This window comes from Haliaeetus albicilla, chromosome 13, assembly GCF_947461875.1.
Source record: "Haliaeetus albicilla chromosome 13, bHalAlb1.1, whole genome shotgun sequence".
In the NCBI taxonomy this organism is placed as follows: Eukaryota; Metazoa; Chordata; class Aves; order Accipitriformes; family Accipitridae; genus Haliaeetus; species Haliaeetus albicilla.
In genome coordinates, this window is record NC_091495.1 from 21,529,130 (window position 1) to 21,549,162 (window position 20,033).

Sequence of the window (20,033 nt, forward strand, 5' to 3'; positions counted from 1 at the left end):
GCTGACAATACAACAGAGCTTATGACAGGATAATCTTTAACATAAGTCTTCATGCCCCGAAAAATACTTCCTTCCTCCTTTTTTTTTTTTTTTCCAGTCTTTGCATATCTGGAAAGCAACACTGTGGCTTTGGCAATGTTCTTCTCTTTTCAAATATTTTTAGACCACAGCTGCCTCTTAAGATGCAGCAGCTCTTCTCTAAATAATTTTAGTTACATTCTCCCAGTTTTCACTCAATAGACATTAACAGGCATCATCACTGTGGACTATCAAATAAGACTAATCCTTTCAATTATTGTACAGTAAATATTTACACTAGTTGATATTTTCAGCATCCTACTAAATATCTTTATTTCTCACTCCTAAAGTACAATAAGTTGGTATGTATCCTGCACTTCCCTGTGTCAGGGTTTATCTTTTATTTAATCTTCCCTCATTAGGTGTTACTTTCATATAGCTTTGATTTGTATAGCACAGCACCAGAGTTTCAACAAAGAATATCTTGGGATTTGCATGCACGTACACCAGTGCCTAATAACCAGCGAAAGTGGCATGTCTTTTGCAGCACTTCCTTCTGCTGCTGTTTTTGTTCCACCGTTAAAAATGTCATGCATAATTCAATACTAGGTAGTATGAGCTTGACTGTGCAATTCTATGTGGAAGTCATTATGTTGAATCTTTTGGTATACATAATGGCTAATACAGGCATCTTTGTATTATTTGAAACAGGGCAGTGTATTTCCCACAGCTTTGATAAAAATTCTGCATGAAAGAAAAGGGAAGTCAGATAACAGCAGAACACCAGTCCTTCTTGGCTAAACACAAAGGTAGGCTTATAACTTAGCATGATTCAGGATATATCTGCACCTTCATTCCCCCAAAAATAAGTGTTTCAAGGGAATTTAACTGTGATACATAAAACACTTCAGTGCACAGTGAAAGGCCACTTATGTCTAGCTTCTGACATAACCCACAGGGCTGCAGACTGCTATTTTTCTCAGCACAAACAAGAGATTAAGATGGAAGAATAAAAGTATCTTTCTACTCTATATCCAATTAACTGATTAAAGAATAGCTTCTGCTCCTATTTTTTTCCAGTGTATGGTTTCTGGTATTTGCAACTCCTCTTCCAAACAAAAGCAGCCACTTCCCAGCAATAATGTATTCCCAAGAGAAGATGATTAAAAATGCAAAAATACTAAAAGCTACTGTAGAAATTAGGAGAATTGTGAGAATCACCAACTTTGCAAATTCCAACATAGAATTAATAAAGGACAAAACAAGATCCTTTAACTTGAACATTATCATGTATTAAAAAAAAAGGTCTTGTTAATGTAGCTGCTATGGTTTTGGCTTCTGATACCCCTAGCTTTCCGTAACTTACTGTTAACTGTACTCTAAATATATCAATTTGGAAAAACAGGTTCAAAACCAGTTTCTCTGCTAACTCTCTGAAGTAGTCAAATTTTATGTATTACTTATATTTCTCTATATATGTTAGTATTGTTATTGTTTACTGTTGTAATTTCTGTATGTTTAAATTGACCTTTAGAATGCCTTTCTGCATTGTCCACCTCCCTTCCTGAAAGATGGTAACAATTGCCAAGTACCACCCGTCCTGCAGGACGTACCCTGAGTCAAGGTAGTTTCTTGTCTCCCTTTCCTAAAGTCTTTGTAAAGTGAAGTGACTCCACTCAGTCAGAACTTCCTGTGCAGGAAAAAGTGAAATACTAGGGTAACCCCCCTATTCTTGCTGTTCAAGAAGTGCTAAGTTTGAACCCAGAGTACGTGTGTCAGGTGTATTTGAACAGCACTTGGAAGCACTTACTGAGCAGAGGAAGAGATGCAGAATGGAGCAAAACCAAGTTTGTACAAGAGTAAAAAGTCTAAGATTACAATAATACACTGAAACAATTACAGATAACACAAAAACTGCAAGCCAGATAATGAACAAACATGAAAAATAAGTGAAGGAGCCTGAAGCTCAGTAACACTTGATCACAGTGACAATAAGCATGCCCGAACACTACTTTTAGCTTCCGGTACCTGTGATGGTTGTTTCCCAGAAAAAGCACACCAACTCCCTGCATGCAATGGGCTGGAAGAAGGTAGTAAGAAAGAGCTGAATTTCCTTCGACAGCACTGTTGTAGCCAGGACAGGGAGAATTTCATGGCTATTTGCAATACAGGAAGGAACCCACTTTTGGAAACCTGTCCAAACTAGTAATCTAGTTGTGCATTTCCAGAATTGGTAGAGACATAATCTAATCAATCTACACAACAGAGTTTGAAAACAGTCGTTGATTATAAACACCAATACATAAACAAAGGGGAACATAAATCTCTAAATTCAGTCTGCACAGACAGAAAACACTCTCTTTAAGGAAAAAAAGCAAAAGAACTTTACAGCACTTAAGAACTGCTTATTTGCTGCAGAATGGGTAAGCTGCATGACAATTTAAGTGATGTCATTACTAAACTGGTAAGACGATTATATCATAGACAAACACACACTTTTTAAAATCTAGTTTTACAAATCTGCCATTATTTACTTTTGTGGATTTTCATCTACATGCAGCTTTTGGAGAAGGAAGGGAAACCTGGACTGCTTTGTTGGTACTGAGCAGCTGATAAATTTAACAACTGTAACAAAGTAAACGGAGACAGGATTCAGATTCCACTTTTTTCCCTGCTATCGTCTCACTCCGTTACCTGCTTTTCCTCAGTTTCCTCATTTGTAAAATAGGCATGATACTTTCCTACTTTATAGGTGTAAGTTGAAGTGTAAAAATGTGCTTTTGAAACCAGCAGTTAAATTATATTATTATAAATAATTTTTACGTAACCTTGATAGCTGTGCAGCTTTAACCCACATTTTTTTTGTGTGACTGTGTTTCTGTTTCACTTTCCATGGGGTCCTTTCATTTTAATAAATGGGATCCTAGGATACACTGTCTATTCTGCAGTGTGAAGCAACTAAAAATCAGGGGGAACAGTGGTACTATTCCACTGGTCTTCATTGTTTCAAAATTATCATGCCACAGACATGGAAAGAAATGTTCGTTTCATAAATCTATGTACCAGATCTTTGCTTAAGATGTTAGAAGAACCAGAAATGTTCTTTAAATGAAACCGGGACTGTAGGGATTAGACTGAAATTTACAGAAAGATCCTCACGCCATGAAAGACGATGAAGGCAACACTTCTACTAGACACTATTTTGTTCAAATTTTTAACTGCCTATATGTGCTGTACTGGCACCTAATACTAGTGGCATTTCTCAAAAGACAACTCAGCCCACAACTCAATACGGTTTTGTATTTTAAAGCATTCTTGCAAACTCCCAGAGAAAAAGTGCATCAATCCTAAAAAAAAATAAATGTATTTTGTGATGCATATTCAGGCAAATCCAGGCTTGATGATAATTCAAATGAAAGACTGAATTACTGTTAATTTTAACATTTAAAAAAGTACCAAAAGGCTCTTTGTACATAGTATTTTATGAAAACAAGGCTAAAAAAAAAAAAAACCAAAAAACCCCATCTCTTAAGATGTAAAACACCTTTTACTATTATCTAACTTGATAAAAGAAAAAACCTGAGAAAATACCTAGTTCTTATTCTGTGGCATAGAAATCCAAAGATGACTGTAATATCAAAAAACAGCCAGGTACATATTCTATATTAGAGGTGTGTCCTCTCTTGCTCTGATTCAAGACACACAAAATTGAGCACAAGAAGAAAGAACACATGACAATCTTGGGAGTTAATAAGGAAAATTAGAATTATTCATCATCACTTAGCTGCAGCTTTCTCAGTTATGTTTGGGTACAAGTTTAATTGCAATATTAAATGATGTGGATCAGGTAGGCTAGTTTTGTACTCAGCATAATTTTAACAGTTACTGCATTCTTTTGGATTAGAGAAAAACATACAAATTGGTATCAGAATAAATCAGGTTAGCAACAAAGCAAATTATTTTCTAAAACCATCTGTGACAAGCAAGAAAAAAAATAGGCAGCTAGCTTAGACTGTTTATACATTTAATACTTTATAGAAGTGGGCATGCACATAACTTTCAATCAGAGATGAGCCAGAAAACAAATTTCCCTATAGCCAGAATTAAAAAAAAAAAAAAGGCAGGATGTACAAAACTGACTCCTACTGCAGTGAGCAACCAAATTCTCAAAGCCAAGGCATTTAGAAAAGTATACAATGGATAGCACCCAAGAGCAATTGTCATTTTAAACATCACTGTCCTTAAATAAAAGGCACAAAATGCAATTAAGGATATCGCAATAATAATTCAAAATATGAAGTATTTTCAGAGCATAATAGGAAAGCTGTCATCTCTGCTGACAAACTCAGGCAAAATGCAAAAAACTGTGAAGTTGTTATAAATTGGTAGAAACCTTTTGCATAGTGTCAGAGAGAAGGCCACTCAACAAAAAAGAAAGAAAAGAAAGGATGCACTTGTTTATCCATTTTTCATAAGGTTATGTTGAAAAAACTGATGTAAGATTTTTTTTTTTAATTCCAAAGATAGAAAAAATATCATTACTTTTCTAGTATTATAGCCTGTGTGGCTTTTTACACAGTCATGCTTCAAACAAGCCATGAAATTTGGAGTATAAACATCCAATAGGTGCAGTAGAAAAAACAATCTCTCACCTTTCTGCCAGAGATCTTTTACAGAAGCCTGGGGCATCTCTGTCTCAGATGTAGTACACTTAATGTACATAAAGTAACTTCACCAAAATAACTTCATAATTGGAGGTATTTCAGTGCTTGCAGCACATGCAAATGCTTAATAAAATAAACAATGTTTTAAAGCATTTTTCAAACTTGTCTTGCAAATTTAAGTGTTTGAGATAAACTAATGATGTTTTAAATACTTAGCTTGACATGCAACAGTTCAAATTCTGGAGGGTATACAATAACTAGCCAAAATTTACAGACATTCAGTCCTGAAAATTCATATTTAGGCATCTAAAATTCAGCACACACAGAGGTAAGGTGTGGTCAGTGATCGTCACCACCTTTCTCGGCTGAACTCTCCAGTGTATTTTTTGACATTTACAGCAATATCTCAGATCTTTGTGTATCTTCTTATAAAGTCTTCAGTGTAGAAATGTAGAGCATTTAACTTTTCTAGAAACATCAGCTATTCTTTTTGTCCTTTTTCAATGATGGTTCTTGCTAATTCAAGGAGGCCAGAAAGAGTTAAGCACATAATTAAAATAAAATCATGTTAACTGAACCTAAGAACTACTGAAATATCAAATCTGATCCAGCTGCCAGAGTCAGAGTTGTTCACATTGACATTTCTCCTGTCACATAACACTACAGTTAGTTTTAAACCTGCACAGCATCAGCTTTAGGTCTACTCATACAGTGACAGAAAAATAATGTGACAGCCCCAAAGAAAGCAATGAAGGCCTGGAACTAAGCAAAAGTATTTCATGTGCGGTATGACCTTTTCTTTACCAAAATACATAGAACCTTCCTTAATAAGCTAATTTTTTTTTTTAAAGAGTGCTGGTGGCTGGAGGTAGGGAGAGAGAGAAGCAAGGGCGGTTGTCAAATCTCTTTTTTTTCCCTGTCTGCTAAAAATAAACAAAAACTCTGCCCACCCAATAAAGGAAACCTTTGACAAAGCAACTGGCTCATATGGTGACTGACACTGAAATAACTACCATTAGGACCTCCTAAATGAAGGTAGGAGACGAAAGGGAAAAACGAGAATAGATGAAAACTGTACAAGAACTTGAACAGAGAAACTTATCTGCACATAAAACAGCAGAAAAAAAGTTAAACTGATTTAACCTTCTGTTAAGAAACAGATCATTAAAATCCATGCAAACTTACACTTTGTAAAGTTATACCAATATCAATCTACTCCTTGTCTGCAGAAGTTTATTTCAGAAAACTTACTGCAACTGATAAGACCTGAAGGTTCTAGATAGAAAAAGGCAACTCAGGAAGCGGGGGGGGGGGGGGGCGGGAATTCTTAGAAAGTCGTCGTCGTCGTCGTCGTCCCCCCCCAAATTACAACAGCATTTTTTTGAAATTGGTGATAAGTAATACTTCATAAAAACAAAACACATGTGAAGGAAAGAAAAAAGTCCTGAAGCTTGCGTCACTGTCTCTGGGCATAAATCTAACACGTTTTTGTTGATTGTAACTGTAAGGCTGAGAACTACCTTTCATCTATGAGGGGGAGAGATAGTAATCAGCAAAGCAGCCACTGGGGTAGGTGATTGTTCAGAACTGAGGGTGGCAGGAGATGGAAAGTCACTACAACCTGGTTGTGTATATAAGACACTTAGGAATGCAAATGCAACTCTCACAGAAAATCAAAACAGTAACAAAAGGCAGAAATACTTGCATATTGTCAAACTGAACTCCTGCAAAATCCACTCCAGGGAACTTTTCTCTTACATCATTCATTCTGTGTTAAAAAAGGAAATGGCTACTTAAAAACAAGTACAAAACCCCCCATCACTTTCTCTGACACATAATAGGAATCTTACCACATAAGATTTCTATGGTTCTCTTCAGTTGTTGTAACATGAATGGAATTTGTTAACTGTGTAAATGACTTGCTGCAATTCTGTCTGATCTGTTCACCCTATGGACTCAAGCACTATGGAGAATGCCTTGATGTGAAACTCTCCTCAAAAGCTTAAAAGGGAAGAGAGGGGAGTGGAATGCACCATGAGAATCCTTCCCGAGTACTCCAATCTTTCCACACTTTGATAGGGATTACCATAATGATCCCATACCTTGGTTTCTGGTGAATTACCAGAGTTCTATTTGGAACAGCACATAGCTGTACATCATCTCATGACACTGCAAAATATCAATCTCTGAAGAACACAACTGTAACGAGAGCACTGCATGCTGTATAGAACTTGCTGCAAAATAAATAAATATTGCACAGAAAAAGACACTCTAAAATTATAAGACATTTAAAGTTTGGGCATTCTTCATTACAGGAAAGAATCTTCCATGCTGAGGCCATTATCCATCAGAAAAGCTCCATCTGTGTATAATTATTTCTGATAAATGATATTGAGCTTCATTAAAGAGGTAGTGGGGATGTGAGAGAAGACAGAGAGAGCTCAAGCTGTAAATAAATCTCTCCACTGTATTTCACTTACAATCACTCCAGCAGGAAGTCATGAAGGATTTTTTTTAATAGGTAATATTTTCAAATGCTCTGCAGGCTGTGCTGCCTAATATCCATCACCTTCAGTGTATGTTCACAAGCTTGCAGCAATTCAGGATGAAGGACAGCATTTAATTTCCTTCCCTCCTTCCCATCCCTGTAATCACCTTTCCACTTACCCCCAAGTCCTTCTTGGCCACAAAAGAAACACTTTGTTGTAACACAATTTAATTCCTAACTGAACAAATTTTCAGAAAACCTGACCCAGCAAGCACTGGAGAAGCACCCCGTAACACCAAATAGCAGATCCTGGCTAATAAGCCAGCAGAGGTGCTGAAGCCCCCTGCCCTATGAACACCCAAATGTGTTGCTGAAGCATAACGTTTTGCTAAATTCTCTAGGAAGGTTGTTTTAAGGCCTTGTTTTTACAGCAGACTAGAGGTTTCCCCTGAAGAGGCGCTGGACAGAAGGAAGGGACGATGGATGATCAGCAGCAACTGTGTATGCGAAGGAGAGACAAGAGTTACATGGCAAGTTTAGTCTTATTACAAGAACTGGTATCAGAACATTCACATTTGAACCCTACTGTATTTCTGACAATATTCTCAGATAGAAAACAATAACTCAAATTAAAAATTTTATTTTTGTTAGTCTGAAACTACCACAATCCCAAAAATGACACTTTGTGCTCTGTCCACAGCCAATCTACATAAGTAAAAAGTATATGCAAAGTCTACATACCCATAAACAGAATAAATACTTCAGCAACTCAGCAAAACCATCCTATGCAAATAGTTAACACTACTGAAAACAAGTGTAGCATATCAAAGATTATTTTAGTCCTAGTGCTTTGTCAGCATTGTTATTTCCAGCAGTTGCCTCAATGCTGAAGAACCAGAGTAGCTCTCGCAGAGTTCCCACTAAAAAATAAGCAAGTTTTTCTTGCAATGTGTATGTCTATTTACCAGCCACAATATAAACTCAGCTCAAGAAGGATTCTCTCCATAGAGCACCTTCTAAAATAAAACTACAGTTGGAGGAAAATGAAACTACAAATTACATATTTGACCTTAAGCTGTAGAATGCAGATTTTAAAACTCAATATATTAGACATAGGATGAACTTAGACAGAGGTTTAGAATCATTTAAAAGACAACTTTATCTCACTGTGTTTGCTAATCTTTAACATTTTAGCTTACCTTCCGGGAGAAATTTTGCCTGACAGAGTTCAATAAATAAGAACGATGGGTCATGAAAGAAGAGATGGATTACCACACAAAACTTAAGTTTTATGCAAGTAACCTAGCAGCAGTCTAGACAAGCATTCATTAGTCAGTGCTATATGCAACTGCAATAATTAAAAACCAAAAGGTTTTAAAGTCAAATTTCACAAGATATTGGTGTTTATTCTTGAATATAAATATTAATTTACCAGTAATGTGAGGAGGAGTTTCTCAAAATGAGTGCCTCAAAATCGCAATTAAATTGTATACTGCAGTTCAAACAGCTGTAAAGTTAGTTAGAAACCCCTGTGACCCCTTTTAATTTGTTCTTGGTTAATGCCATCAATGTCTGTTTTGTGAATAACTTCTAACCTTTCCCTTTGCCCCAGAAGACAGGCCATTTACTTCCAAAGGAAGTCAGTGAAACATAAGCCCGAGAATGAAGCAAAATGTTTATGCCTCCTTTGCTGTCACTTAGGACTCGTGCACTTACATTCGTCTTTGCTCGGTGAAGTTACATTCAGTTCTGTCAAAAGTTGCTGGCTGGAGTTAGTGGCCTGCATGGTTAGAGAGGTATTGCTGTTGCCACTGTTCGTTTCTCCAGAGAACAAATCTGACTGGCTGTTGCTTGTGCTGGGAGTAGAGTCGTCGTCTGGCTGCTTCTTCTGGAAATCTGTCAAAACCAAGATTTCATATGTCATCCCACTTGCTCAATCTAATTATCCAATTTTACACAATAAACACTCAGCATAACAAAAATAACCCCAAAATGCTGCCAGAGGTATCATCATTCTGATCATTTGTATATGTCATACAACACAGAGTAGCCTTCAAGTTTTTCCTTTACATTTAAAATATCTTAGAAGTTATTTGTTGTTGAAGAACAACAAACGTTTTCAGAACTACACAAAGTTCTTGTTTCCCCAGCCATTCAAGAGCATCCGAAGCTTACCACTGCATATATCAGTATACAGCACATGGCATCATTTTAAAAATAGTTCACACAAAGCATGTACAAAAGCATAAAGGAGCAAACATCGGATGAGGGAAGGACTAAGGCATGTAATGCAAGTATAAGGAAATGATACACTTCTCTAAAAACAATACTTCTCACTGCTGTTATATAAAATCCCACCAGCAACAGTTTTGGTGAAGCTAGTGTAGACAGCTAGGGTTCCAGGTTAGCATGGGGGAGCTGGCGAGGAATTGCCTTTGCATCACTTGTTTGATGTGTGTGCATGTTTCCTCATTCCTCTTTCCTTCACTTACTCCAACACTGGTATTAGAAGTTTCTCATTAATCTATGACCACAGAGTTAGATATGAGAAGTAAATCACTGCAATACATTAGAGCTATGTACAAATGATTTGGCTTCAAAGTTTTCCTTTATTTTCTTTTTGGTCAGCAAGTTGCCAAGTCACACTACGTCTCCAAACTGCCCCCATAGTCCAAATTTTGTGTCTTTGATAGATGCCATCCTCAGGCTGACCTTGCCTCCAAAGCAGATTCAGGTTTGAAGGGAAATAATCTTCTCCCTTTTAAGTGCAAATCCTCACTTGAGGGCTTTTTCCCAAACCCACAGTCTTGGTACCCAATTGATTACAGCATTAGTCTCAGTTCCTACCAGCTACACTACTGGATTTCAGTCTGGCACAGCTCTGCCACCGGATGCCCCGCAGAAACATGCCTCTCGGCCAAGTGGATTTTGGTTTGCTTAACATCCAGTTATTCTCACAGTGCAAAGGCTCCTCTTCCTTTTAAAGAGACAGTTGAAGATGAAGTACCTCACCTCTTGGTATTCCTAAATACTTTTTTTTTTTTTTTTTAAAATGACATACAAAGGCAGAATTTATTCATTATGCAAACACATAAACAAATCAGTATTTGGTTGCTCATTATTATGTCATGACACAGAGGAAAACAGAGCAGTCCACAAATGTGTGCAGATGATGTGTTAGAAACACAGGTTGCCAACATGAGTCACTGGGATTGGGAAGCACTAGAGTCAAACAGTCCCTAAATGCTGATTTAGGATTTAAGTGATTTGCCAGAGAAATTAAGCTGTAACTTCTGCTGTGGAAGAGTCAGCCAGAAGTCCAGGTTGGAGAGGAACAAGCTCAAAGCCAGGGAGCAGGAGGAAGGAGGTGGCAGACAAGAAATCATCCACCTTCACAACACAGCTCTGAAAAACTGGTGGGATGCTTTTTGTCAGGGATGAGTTACTGGACCCAGGGTGATGTCTTACTCAGGCCTCACTAGTTATCAATGAAGTTTCACCCAAGTTGGGCTCCTGGATATTATTAGTGTGTTTGTACAATCAAGAAAGCTTCAAGCACTTGGATTTTGCACAAGCCACAATCAGACAGCTGCAGCAGTTAGAACTTGAGCCACCACCCCAGAAGGTACCCAACTCTTCACGCCTCTACTGAAGCCACAGTCTTGACAGAAGGGGAGCTCACAGCTGGAGATGTTTTGGGAACCACCGGTCTATAAATAACCAGTACAGAAAATAAAGGAAAATCTCACATGTTGCCTGCAAATACAAGGTGGCTACAAAAATCGTAAGAGCATTTTACATGAGATTGCATCCAACACAGTACACAAAAGTAAAGCTGCGTTGTGTGCATGTGTCAGAAGTGGGAGCAACTCCATCTTCAAGGAGCAGAGCAAAAATAATGGTTACGCTCAATATTATACACCATGAGCAATCTATAAAATGCATTAAAAAAAGAAAGTGTAGAGTTACAGAACAGCTACAGATACTATGAAATATATTAAAATTCAGCAAGTTAAAAATTCTCAGGCAGTGGGGTTTGTTTTTTGTTTTGTTTTGTTTGTTTGTTTCTAGATAGCTCCAAATACTTTACTGAGGCTGCACTAGCTCAGTGTCATCCACAAAAGGCATTTATAGAGAAACATAACACATTGTTACAAAATGGTCTATATAATAAAAGTTACAGTCCTTTAATGATAGAATGGTAAGTACAAGTGCTACACTGTCTCCCAAAGCTGCAAGTTTAAGAGCACACTGACCAAGGTGGTTTTTTGTTTGGTGTTTTTTTTTTTTCCCCTGAAAAACTATTCACTTTTGCAACCTATTGATAAATTCTCCAACCTCAAGGAGAGCATAAAAGGCTGTCAAAAATGATCATTCAGTGACAGCATTTCCCAAAAAACTTACTAGTGAAACAGTTCAGAGCTGTCACACAGCAGTAAAATCCACCATGGCACTTAAATGCTCTTTGCCTTCATGGATCCAGGACCTCATGTTCAGAACTAAATTTTACTCAGCCTGCAAATCAATTAACTTTCAAAAAAAGTCTTAGCCTGCTCAGTTGTGTGGAACCTGAGAATATCTCCCATCCCCCGTTTTTAACCACTATTTCACTGCAGATGAGAGTACTTGAGGAAAGTATTCAGACTGCTAATCTCAAGTGCCCGAGACATACTAACTGTAACTGAAGTTGTACTACTTACACTACAGCCAGTTATTAAGAGTTGCATTAGTAATGTGGTGTCAACAGCAATACAGGACCTATTCGTTAACATAGTTTATATAATAAGTTTGACTAAAATTATCAACAGATTTCTGAAATATTGCTTTATGATTTGTGGTCCAGTATTTACCTGGTACAAATACATATCTAATGACATACTGGATGAGCCGTATTATATTTCTTCTGTGTATTAGTGGATGGCATTTGGCTTCTGTTAACCAGGACTCTTGTCAACACAAATAACTTGCAGATCATCTTGATCTCCCCTCAAGCACAATAAAAGCTGGTAACAGTTACAGGAGAGCTGTGTCTTAATAAATCCAGTTAAGCCTTAACCACTTAACAAATAGAACAAAACAAAAAAACCACAATACATGCAAGACCCTGGCAAGTTTTGAAGGGGAGGCTTTATTCTGATTGAAATCAGAATGTAATTCTGTTGATTGAACAACGACCTCTCCTAATAGACTCAACAAGGAAAAAACAGACCAAGAGCTGGCAAGACATTAATCATAATTTCTAGAAGTTTCTATTTAACTAGAGATGCATGCAAAACACTTACATTTAAATTAATTTTTTCATTCGTTTTTACTGACACTTTCACTATGCTAGCAAAATCTGTGCATCGTGCTAGCAAAATGCACAATGACTGACCAAAAAAAAAAAAATCCATCAAATTCACATTCACCTTTCCTAGTTAATGAAATGTAACTTTTTGCAGAAACTTCAACCGGTACACAGGTTTAGTGGAAACAAGCTTTCTCCTTTGTCAGAAAATATGTTTTCTTTTTCTTCTCAACATTGTCTCCTTTTCTCCACTGCCTTCAGGTTTGGGGGTTTTTTTGGTGGTTGCGGTAGTTGTTTTGTTGTTTTTTAAAGTGCAAGATATCCTAGTGTTAGTTACAACATGGAGCCAGAACCAAAGTAAGATGTGAAAATTAGCCATTTCCTGCATGGGGGAATAACAGAAGGAAAGATCTATCAATAAAATGAATGAAATACATCCAATAAACTATTACTGCATGGTGGAGAAGCTGCTAGTAGTAAGCAGTATCTCTGTTGGACTTCTAGTTCCAAAATCCTTTTGCTTTGTTGAGTTTAAGGGTTGCACCCAGCATCTCAACTAGCTGAGCAGGAGCAGAAAATCTCAGGCAGGGCTCTAGATGTTAATAGTAAGAGTGTTATTTTTGTTTTGTTACTTAGGATTTATTTGTAAACAACACAATGACCATGTGCATATATAGACATGATACAAACATTTCATATTCTGTATATATAATGAATTCAAATAGTTTAGACTAAAAGGAAGGCAAGAAACCAGATTTGTTTCCAGACATCAGAAGACAAGCTCTTTTGTAAGACAATCTTTTGTCCATGTGTATTCATAAAATAACATTGATAATGAAAGCCATTACCTTTACAGCTTCTGAGTCTAACCCATAAAACCAGAGCTGCCACATGAAATCATATCTTCTGCACCGTACTAAAACTCCCTCATACATTTGTCCAGTTACTGTTACCAGGTTAGGGTGAGCAACCAGAAAAAGCCCGTCTTCCCAATATGTTCATTTCACCCATTACCTCAAGATCAAACTAACAAATATTTATAACAGCCAGCTCTTCCATCACCTAAAATACTCTCGATTCTGTGACACAAAAAAAATCAGGCAGTCCCAATTCCAGTATTTAGTTTACCTTAGCCACCAACATCCAAGAAAATACCTAAGGAAATATTGAGTCCTCAGCTTTTGCTTAACTGTAAGGGGTCTGTAACTTTCAGCTTCTGGTAAGTAACTTCTGTGATTACAATCAGTTGAAACTTGAGGTAATGGCAAATACAAGCAATATCAGTGTGTCATAAAGCATTTTATTCTGAAAAAGACAGACATGTCAAAATATCACATGAAATGACTTAATATTAAGCCAGGGCTTTTTCTCATTTGCACTCATGCTATGGCAAAAGAAATCATAATATTTATGAAACTCCCAAAAGGTCTGCTCTCCTTTTGGCTTATCTTAAGGGTCAAGGTTACAAACACTTCCTATTCCCTGGTCTATAACTGATGTTTTCATTAATAAGAAATGGGTTCATTCAAATAAACTATGGATGTTGCAAGAAGCGTCAGAGTAAACAGCATGCCAAGAGGAGAAAATTAGAGTCTTTAAAGTAATTATTTTCGTTGATAAGCAATATTACACCGCTTCTTTATTCTTCAGTCCTACAGCTCCCATGACTTAGCAGTGGGAACTAGAAAAAAGTTATTTGGAGAGTGTTTGCTTCTTATACTGCATTACATGTGCAGTATGCACAATTTTTATTAGCAGACCATCTTGTTCTTTTACAAAGCATAAATTAATGTGTTAGTGTCACATCAAATGTCTACTAGTCCATTAGTATCCCAAGGTACACAATAGACTGTTACCTTACTCTAGACTAATCAGAAAATACTTCCACACTTAAAAGAAATCACATTTCAAAAGCAGTCTATGGGAAGTAACACAAATATTATGACACTGAAACTGCTACAGTGAAATGTTTACTTTAAGTTGTTGCATAATTTCTTCTTTTTTTTTTCCTTCACTTGCCTGGAAAAACTGTTCATATATGGCCATGGAATAGTACTGCAAGTCCTAAAGATTTTATTTACTTATTTACTGAGAACTCTTCACTGGACTTTTCTGGTTCATAGCTTACTGAAGGCATTTCAAGTGTCATTCATATATAACTACCTTTTGCATAATAAATCAGTGTGAAATGGATAAAACCTTTCCTTTAAGTAAATATCTCAAAGCAATCTAAAGCTCCAGCAATGGACTGGCAATAAAACTTTACTTGGGAAGAGAAGTTGTTTTTTTCTTTTTAAGTAACACACAGACAGAAAGATGCACTAGCCCACTTGCACAATTAACACAGATATCCCACCCTTAGGGGAATGCACCATAGAATTTGCACAAGTGTTTGGATTAGAAGACAACCACCAAAGTCATAAAACAGAATCAGAGGTAAGTACTGTGCAAAATTATATTTATAAATGTATAAACGATATATAACATATACACATATATAAAAAGGTATTTCTTAATACATCCACAATAATAATAGCAACAATAGGTGGATAAATTGAAAATTAGACTGGAGAGTACGAAATAAATATCGCAGTGTATTCTTGTATGAGCTATCAGCAGAGCTCATCGTTTTCACAGTTAGGCCCAAAGTACAGTGAGACTTGACAAACCAGCAAAAATATCAGAAAGATGGTTTTCTATACAACTGAACTTCATGTAGAATTGTGAGCACATGTGATACAGGAAAGCCATTCAGCTCTTAGGGTTTTTAATCATAAATACAACTTTTTCATTTTTTTCAGGTTTTCTTCAGGACGAAAAACTGAAATGAGTTCTTTATGTTTAGTTATCCTTCATGATTGCTGTACTTTTTAAAATGGCAACACATTATTAATAAGAGTTTCAAATAACATTGCAATTTGCATGTTTCATACTGAACTTTTCATATATACTTCATTCTTTTCAAATGAGTAGAAAAAATATTAGGAAAAGTGCAAAATAAACAAAAAAATAAAAAAGATGGATCTGCAAGGGTGGTAAACAGACAGTGAGAACATAGCTGCAATTACATGTATTTATTATTCAGGAATTAGGATCAAGTTATATAGTAAGACTGCTGTATTTGTAAAATTACTGGGAAGCTTGACATGATCAAGTTTGTTGGTTTAGGGGGGTTTATTTTGGTTTGTGTTTTTTGTTGTTGTTGTTTGTTTGTGTTTTTTTTTTGTTTTGGGTTGGGTTTTGGGTTTTTTGTTTTTTTTTTTTTTTTCCAGAAAGTCTGATGACATTTGAAGTATTTTTGTCTCAAAACAAGACACTCCTTGCTTAAAGCTGACATTCCATAATAGGCCTTCTTTCTCCTGGCTCTATAAAATGAATGTCCCCCAAAGCTACACAGGAAGCTCCAGATTTGACTACCAGATTTTGCCTGTTATTTAGCAAGAAAATTCATGATTAACTAATAAACAAAGGCTAGCAAGACAACAAGCATAACATTATTGCAGATGACCTTCAGCTTAAGCTCCAAGACATTAATAAATATATATCCAGATATCATTTTAAGGAAGAGAAATGCAGTTCTGTATAAAAGTGAGTAGAAGAATCTACAGTAACTGTATTAACCAGGCTTATAACACCTTACATGACTGCCATAGAAAAAAAACCTGCCATTTTTATAGCACGTGATCCCACCATCTCCAAAGTAGTTGCGAAATCCTGAATTGATGAAAAAGGAATTTCATTATAATCTACAAAAGATTCCTCTGAGAGTGACTTCCACACAGACCTAACACTCCTTGCTCCACCTGATAATAACAATTTCCTCACTGTAGCTACTTCAGTACTGACCAGGAACAAGGTCACTGAAACCCCCTACAAATAAAATTTTAAAACCCCTTGTGTCACATTTTCTATTGTTACTTAAAGTAGCATGCTTACATCATTTCAATTAAAATTTCATTATTCCATAAAACTCACCAACATAAAGAAGAATAAATATTATTGCCTGTCATCACAGGATCCAAAGTACTGAAGCTATGAAGAATAAACTACTATTTTAACAATGCCCTTTAAATTTCCTGTTACAGAATCCCTAAGGTCCACAGTTAGCATTCATATTTTAATTCATTACAGAGCATGCACGGTGACAAAGTACTATATAAAGGTACTATTACATTGCAAAACTTAAAATCAATGGAGGGCTAGCTATAGCACCTGCATCTGACAGTGGAAGTAGGAAATTAAGACAATTTATTACTGTCGTGGTTTAACCCCAGCCAGCAACTAAGCACCACGCAGCCGCTCACTCACTCCCCCCCCACCCAGTGGGATGAGGGAGAAAATCGGGAAAAGAAGCAAAACCTGTGGGTTGAGATAAGAAGGGTTTAATAGAACAGAAAAGAAGATACTAATAATGATAATGGTAACACTAATAAAATTACAACAGCAATAATAAAAGGACTGGAATGTACAAATGATGCGCAGCGCAATTGCTCACCACCTGCCAACCGACACCCAGCCAGTCCCCAAGTGGCGATCCCCTGCCCCCACTTCCCCAGTTTATACACTAGATGTGGCATCCCATGGTATGGAATACCCCTTTGGCCAGTTTGGGTCAGCTGCCCTGGCTCCATCCTGTGCCAACTTCTTGTGCCCCTCCAGCCTTCTTGTTGGCTGGGCATGAGAAGCTGAAAAATCCTTGACTTTAGACTAAACACTACTTAGCAACAACTGAAAACATCAGCATTACCAACATTCTTCTCATACCTAACTCAAAAACATAGCACTGGATCAGCTACTAGGAAGACAATTAACTCTATCCCAGCTGAAACCAGGACAATTACCCAACTAATTTGAGACAGTATGGATTCTTGAATCTGTATCAAAGGATATTGGTAATAATCCAGTCCAAGGGGAAAGCATGAACTTTAAACAAAAAGCGTGGAAAGCAAAGCGACCACACCTTGATCATGACTGCAAGAAATATTTTATTTTTCAATGATATGTAGAGTGGGAATTATTAGGAAGAACATCTAGCAAAATGGGTCACTAGTAAAACACCGACCAAGTGGCAGCTTGCCATGGACTCTTACATGCTGCCACTGCAAAGGATTGCAATGACAATAATTTGATCAACTCTAGCAAGAAACAAGAAAAAGAAAACTCCAGTACCCAACAGCCAGGAAAAGTAAACTGATATAAGGTTATGGGATTAGTCTGTAAATCTAATTGGCTGCAGCTACTTGAAGCTACATTTGGCATTTAAGAGGAACAATCATTTAACACGATCCAAGGGTAATACAACAGTGGAGATATAACAATTAAATATAGGAGAGATTAAAAAAAAAAGTACCTGGGGAAAACATCTAAGCAGCTGTGATCTACAGAATTTATTCTAAAAGACTTGGAAAATGTGTAACATGAGCATTTAAAAACAGACAAGACAAAATTCTAGAAAATACTCAAAAGTGTAAGTTTATAATTGAATAAGAGCAGCACACCACCTATAGAAACAACTCTACCACTGCCCTAAACGCCTGTATCTTTTTCTCTAGAATTCTTTTAGTACTAGCACCCCTTTATGAAAGTAAAAAAAATTAATAAGAAATGTCCCATTTCAAATTAAATTCACAGTGATGATACATCAAAATTTATGCTCCTAAAGGGGGACAAACATTCATTTTGATTAGAAGACTCTGATCCATAAACCCATAAACCAAGCACTTTGCAATAGTAGTGAGTCATATGAAGTAAACTAATGAAGTGAACTTCTCGAAGTGCTTTTGTAATAAATGAGAGACCTTGAAAATGGGACTGTTAACTGATAGAAATAGAATTTAATTACTATTCATATTTATTCTGGACACTTCATTCACCAGGCACGTAGGAACTAATATTGTTTTAATAAAAGAAATGTTTCAATTAGCTTTTCTTGTACTGGAGCTATCTTTTAAGTCACCTTATCATGCCCTTTCCAATACCTAGAGAGAACCCTCCAATTTCAAAATGCTTGTCTATTATTTTTTAATTAATTCCTCCAATCTAATTTATGTGGTTCCAATTAAAGTGAACATTTGCCTCATTTTCTGTCAATAATAGTCACATTTATAGTTCAAGCATTCCAAAATATTTGGCTATACTACAAATCATCAGGATTTTCACAAGGGGTAAAAGGCCTTTACAGTAAATTAAACCTTACTACTACTAACCCACAAAGCCCTCATCAGTTCCTTCTCCCTCATCTCCTGTTAAGGCACCTTAATGACTACCATTACCAAAACTCTCAAAACATCCCTCGGAATTACTCACTTACCAGACTCTCTTCCCCAATCTCCTCTGAACAGCGCAGAGGCAAAGCTAAAGACTGTTCTAGAAGAGAAGGGAGAGCAGGCACTCTTATTTCCTGGCCTCACTTCCCCACAGTCAACTCAACCCTTTGAAACGTGTGCCTGGGAAAGTATTTTATTGCTATTCAGGTTTTACCACCAAAGCAATGAATGGCGAGGTGAAGTATAAGGGGTGAGCTTCTTCCCATTGTTCTCAGCCTTACTGGAATCTGATGCTGCTTCTTGTAATAAATATCTGCCTTTCATATGCAGTAGCTAGAGAAAAGCGTGGAGAGGAAACTCCAAGTCTGACAGTCCTTAGTTGTTGGGGCGAAAACTTTGCCATGGTTGGAGTTTATATGAGCAATTTCTGACTGCAATAATCTATAATAATATATAAAAAACCCCCAGGTCATGTTTCAAACACACAAGTGAAAAAGCTCACTAGGAACTCATCTGACATCTCTGTGCCTTAGCTTCAAGCTCCACATTTTACTAACTTCCCAAAGGAGTCCAGGAGCTTAAGGGAGTAGCTGTAGTCTCCCACTTACCAACCCCTCCATCCTATTCTGTAATCACACAGAAATGCACAAGAGCAGTGTTCAACCTACTGACAAAAAACTGCAGAAGTTCAAGGACCAAGAAAAGGAAAGTTGATCTAGATCTATGAATCCAAAAGGTCAAACACAGCAAACTCTCACTAGATGGAGTTACTGCAAACCACTGTGTTACATTAAATTCTGACTATGGAACACTACGGCTCAGAAACCCAACTTCAACTTAAGCATCCCTTGTTTATTTTCAGCAGACTTGAAATATATATATTTCTTTACCAGTCTTTTAGGAGCAAAAATATGAATATGCACAGATATCAAAGAACTGCCCACATAAAATAAACATCACTTAGGCCTCTCTGTGTGCAACATAACATGCTGAAGTTTTAAGTTAATAAAAACAATTTTATTCCTATTTATTAAAATTGTCTTCTAGAAGAAGATAGTAGAAATGTTGAATTCAAGTCAATGACAACACACATTTTCATTATTAGCCAACAAATCCCAAAGAAAATTGTGCTGGAGCACATCTCAAAATTTGAAACCAGTGCATAATGGCTGCAAAAATAAGTCACCTAGTGAGTTCATATCTAAAGCTTATGGGGTTGTTTTTTTTTTTTTTTTTTTTTTTAGAAATGCTGACTATTTCAATATTTAGATGCTTCTCTGGTTTCTTTACATTAAAAGAAGTGAGATAAA

At 36.6% G+C, this 20,033-nt stretch overlaps 1 protein-coding gene across 2 annotated transcripts in view; it reads right to left on the reverse strand.

Moving 5' to 3' along the window:
- Nucleotides 1–20,033, reverse strand: part of ZFAND3 (zinc finger AN1-type containing 3) — a 143,309-nt gene that overhangs the window by 38,165 nt on the left and 85,111 nt on the right. For both annotated transcript variants that reach the window (XM_069800379.1, XM_069800380.1), the window contains one exon: nt 8,887–9,066. In XM_069800379.1, the coding sequence (XP_069656480.1) occupies nt 8,887–9,066 (180 nt within the window). The remainder of the gene's footprint in view (nt 1–8,886; nt 9,067–20,033) is intronic.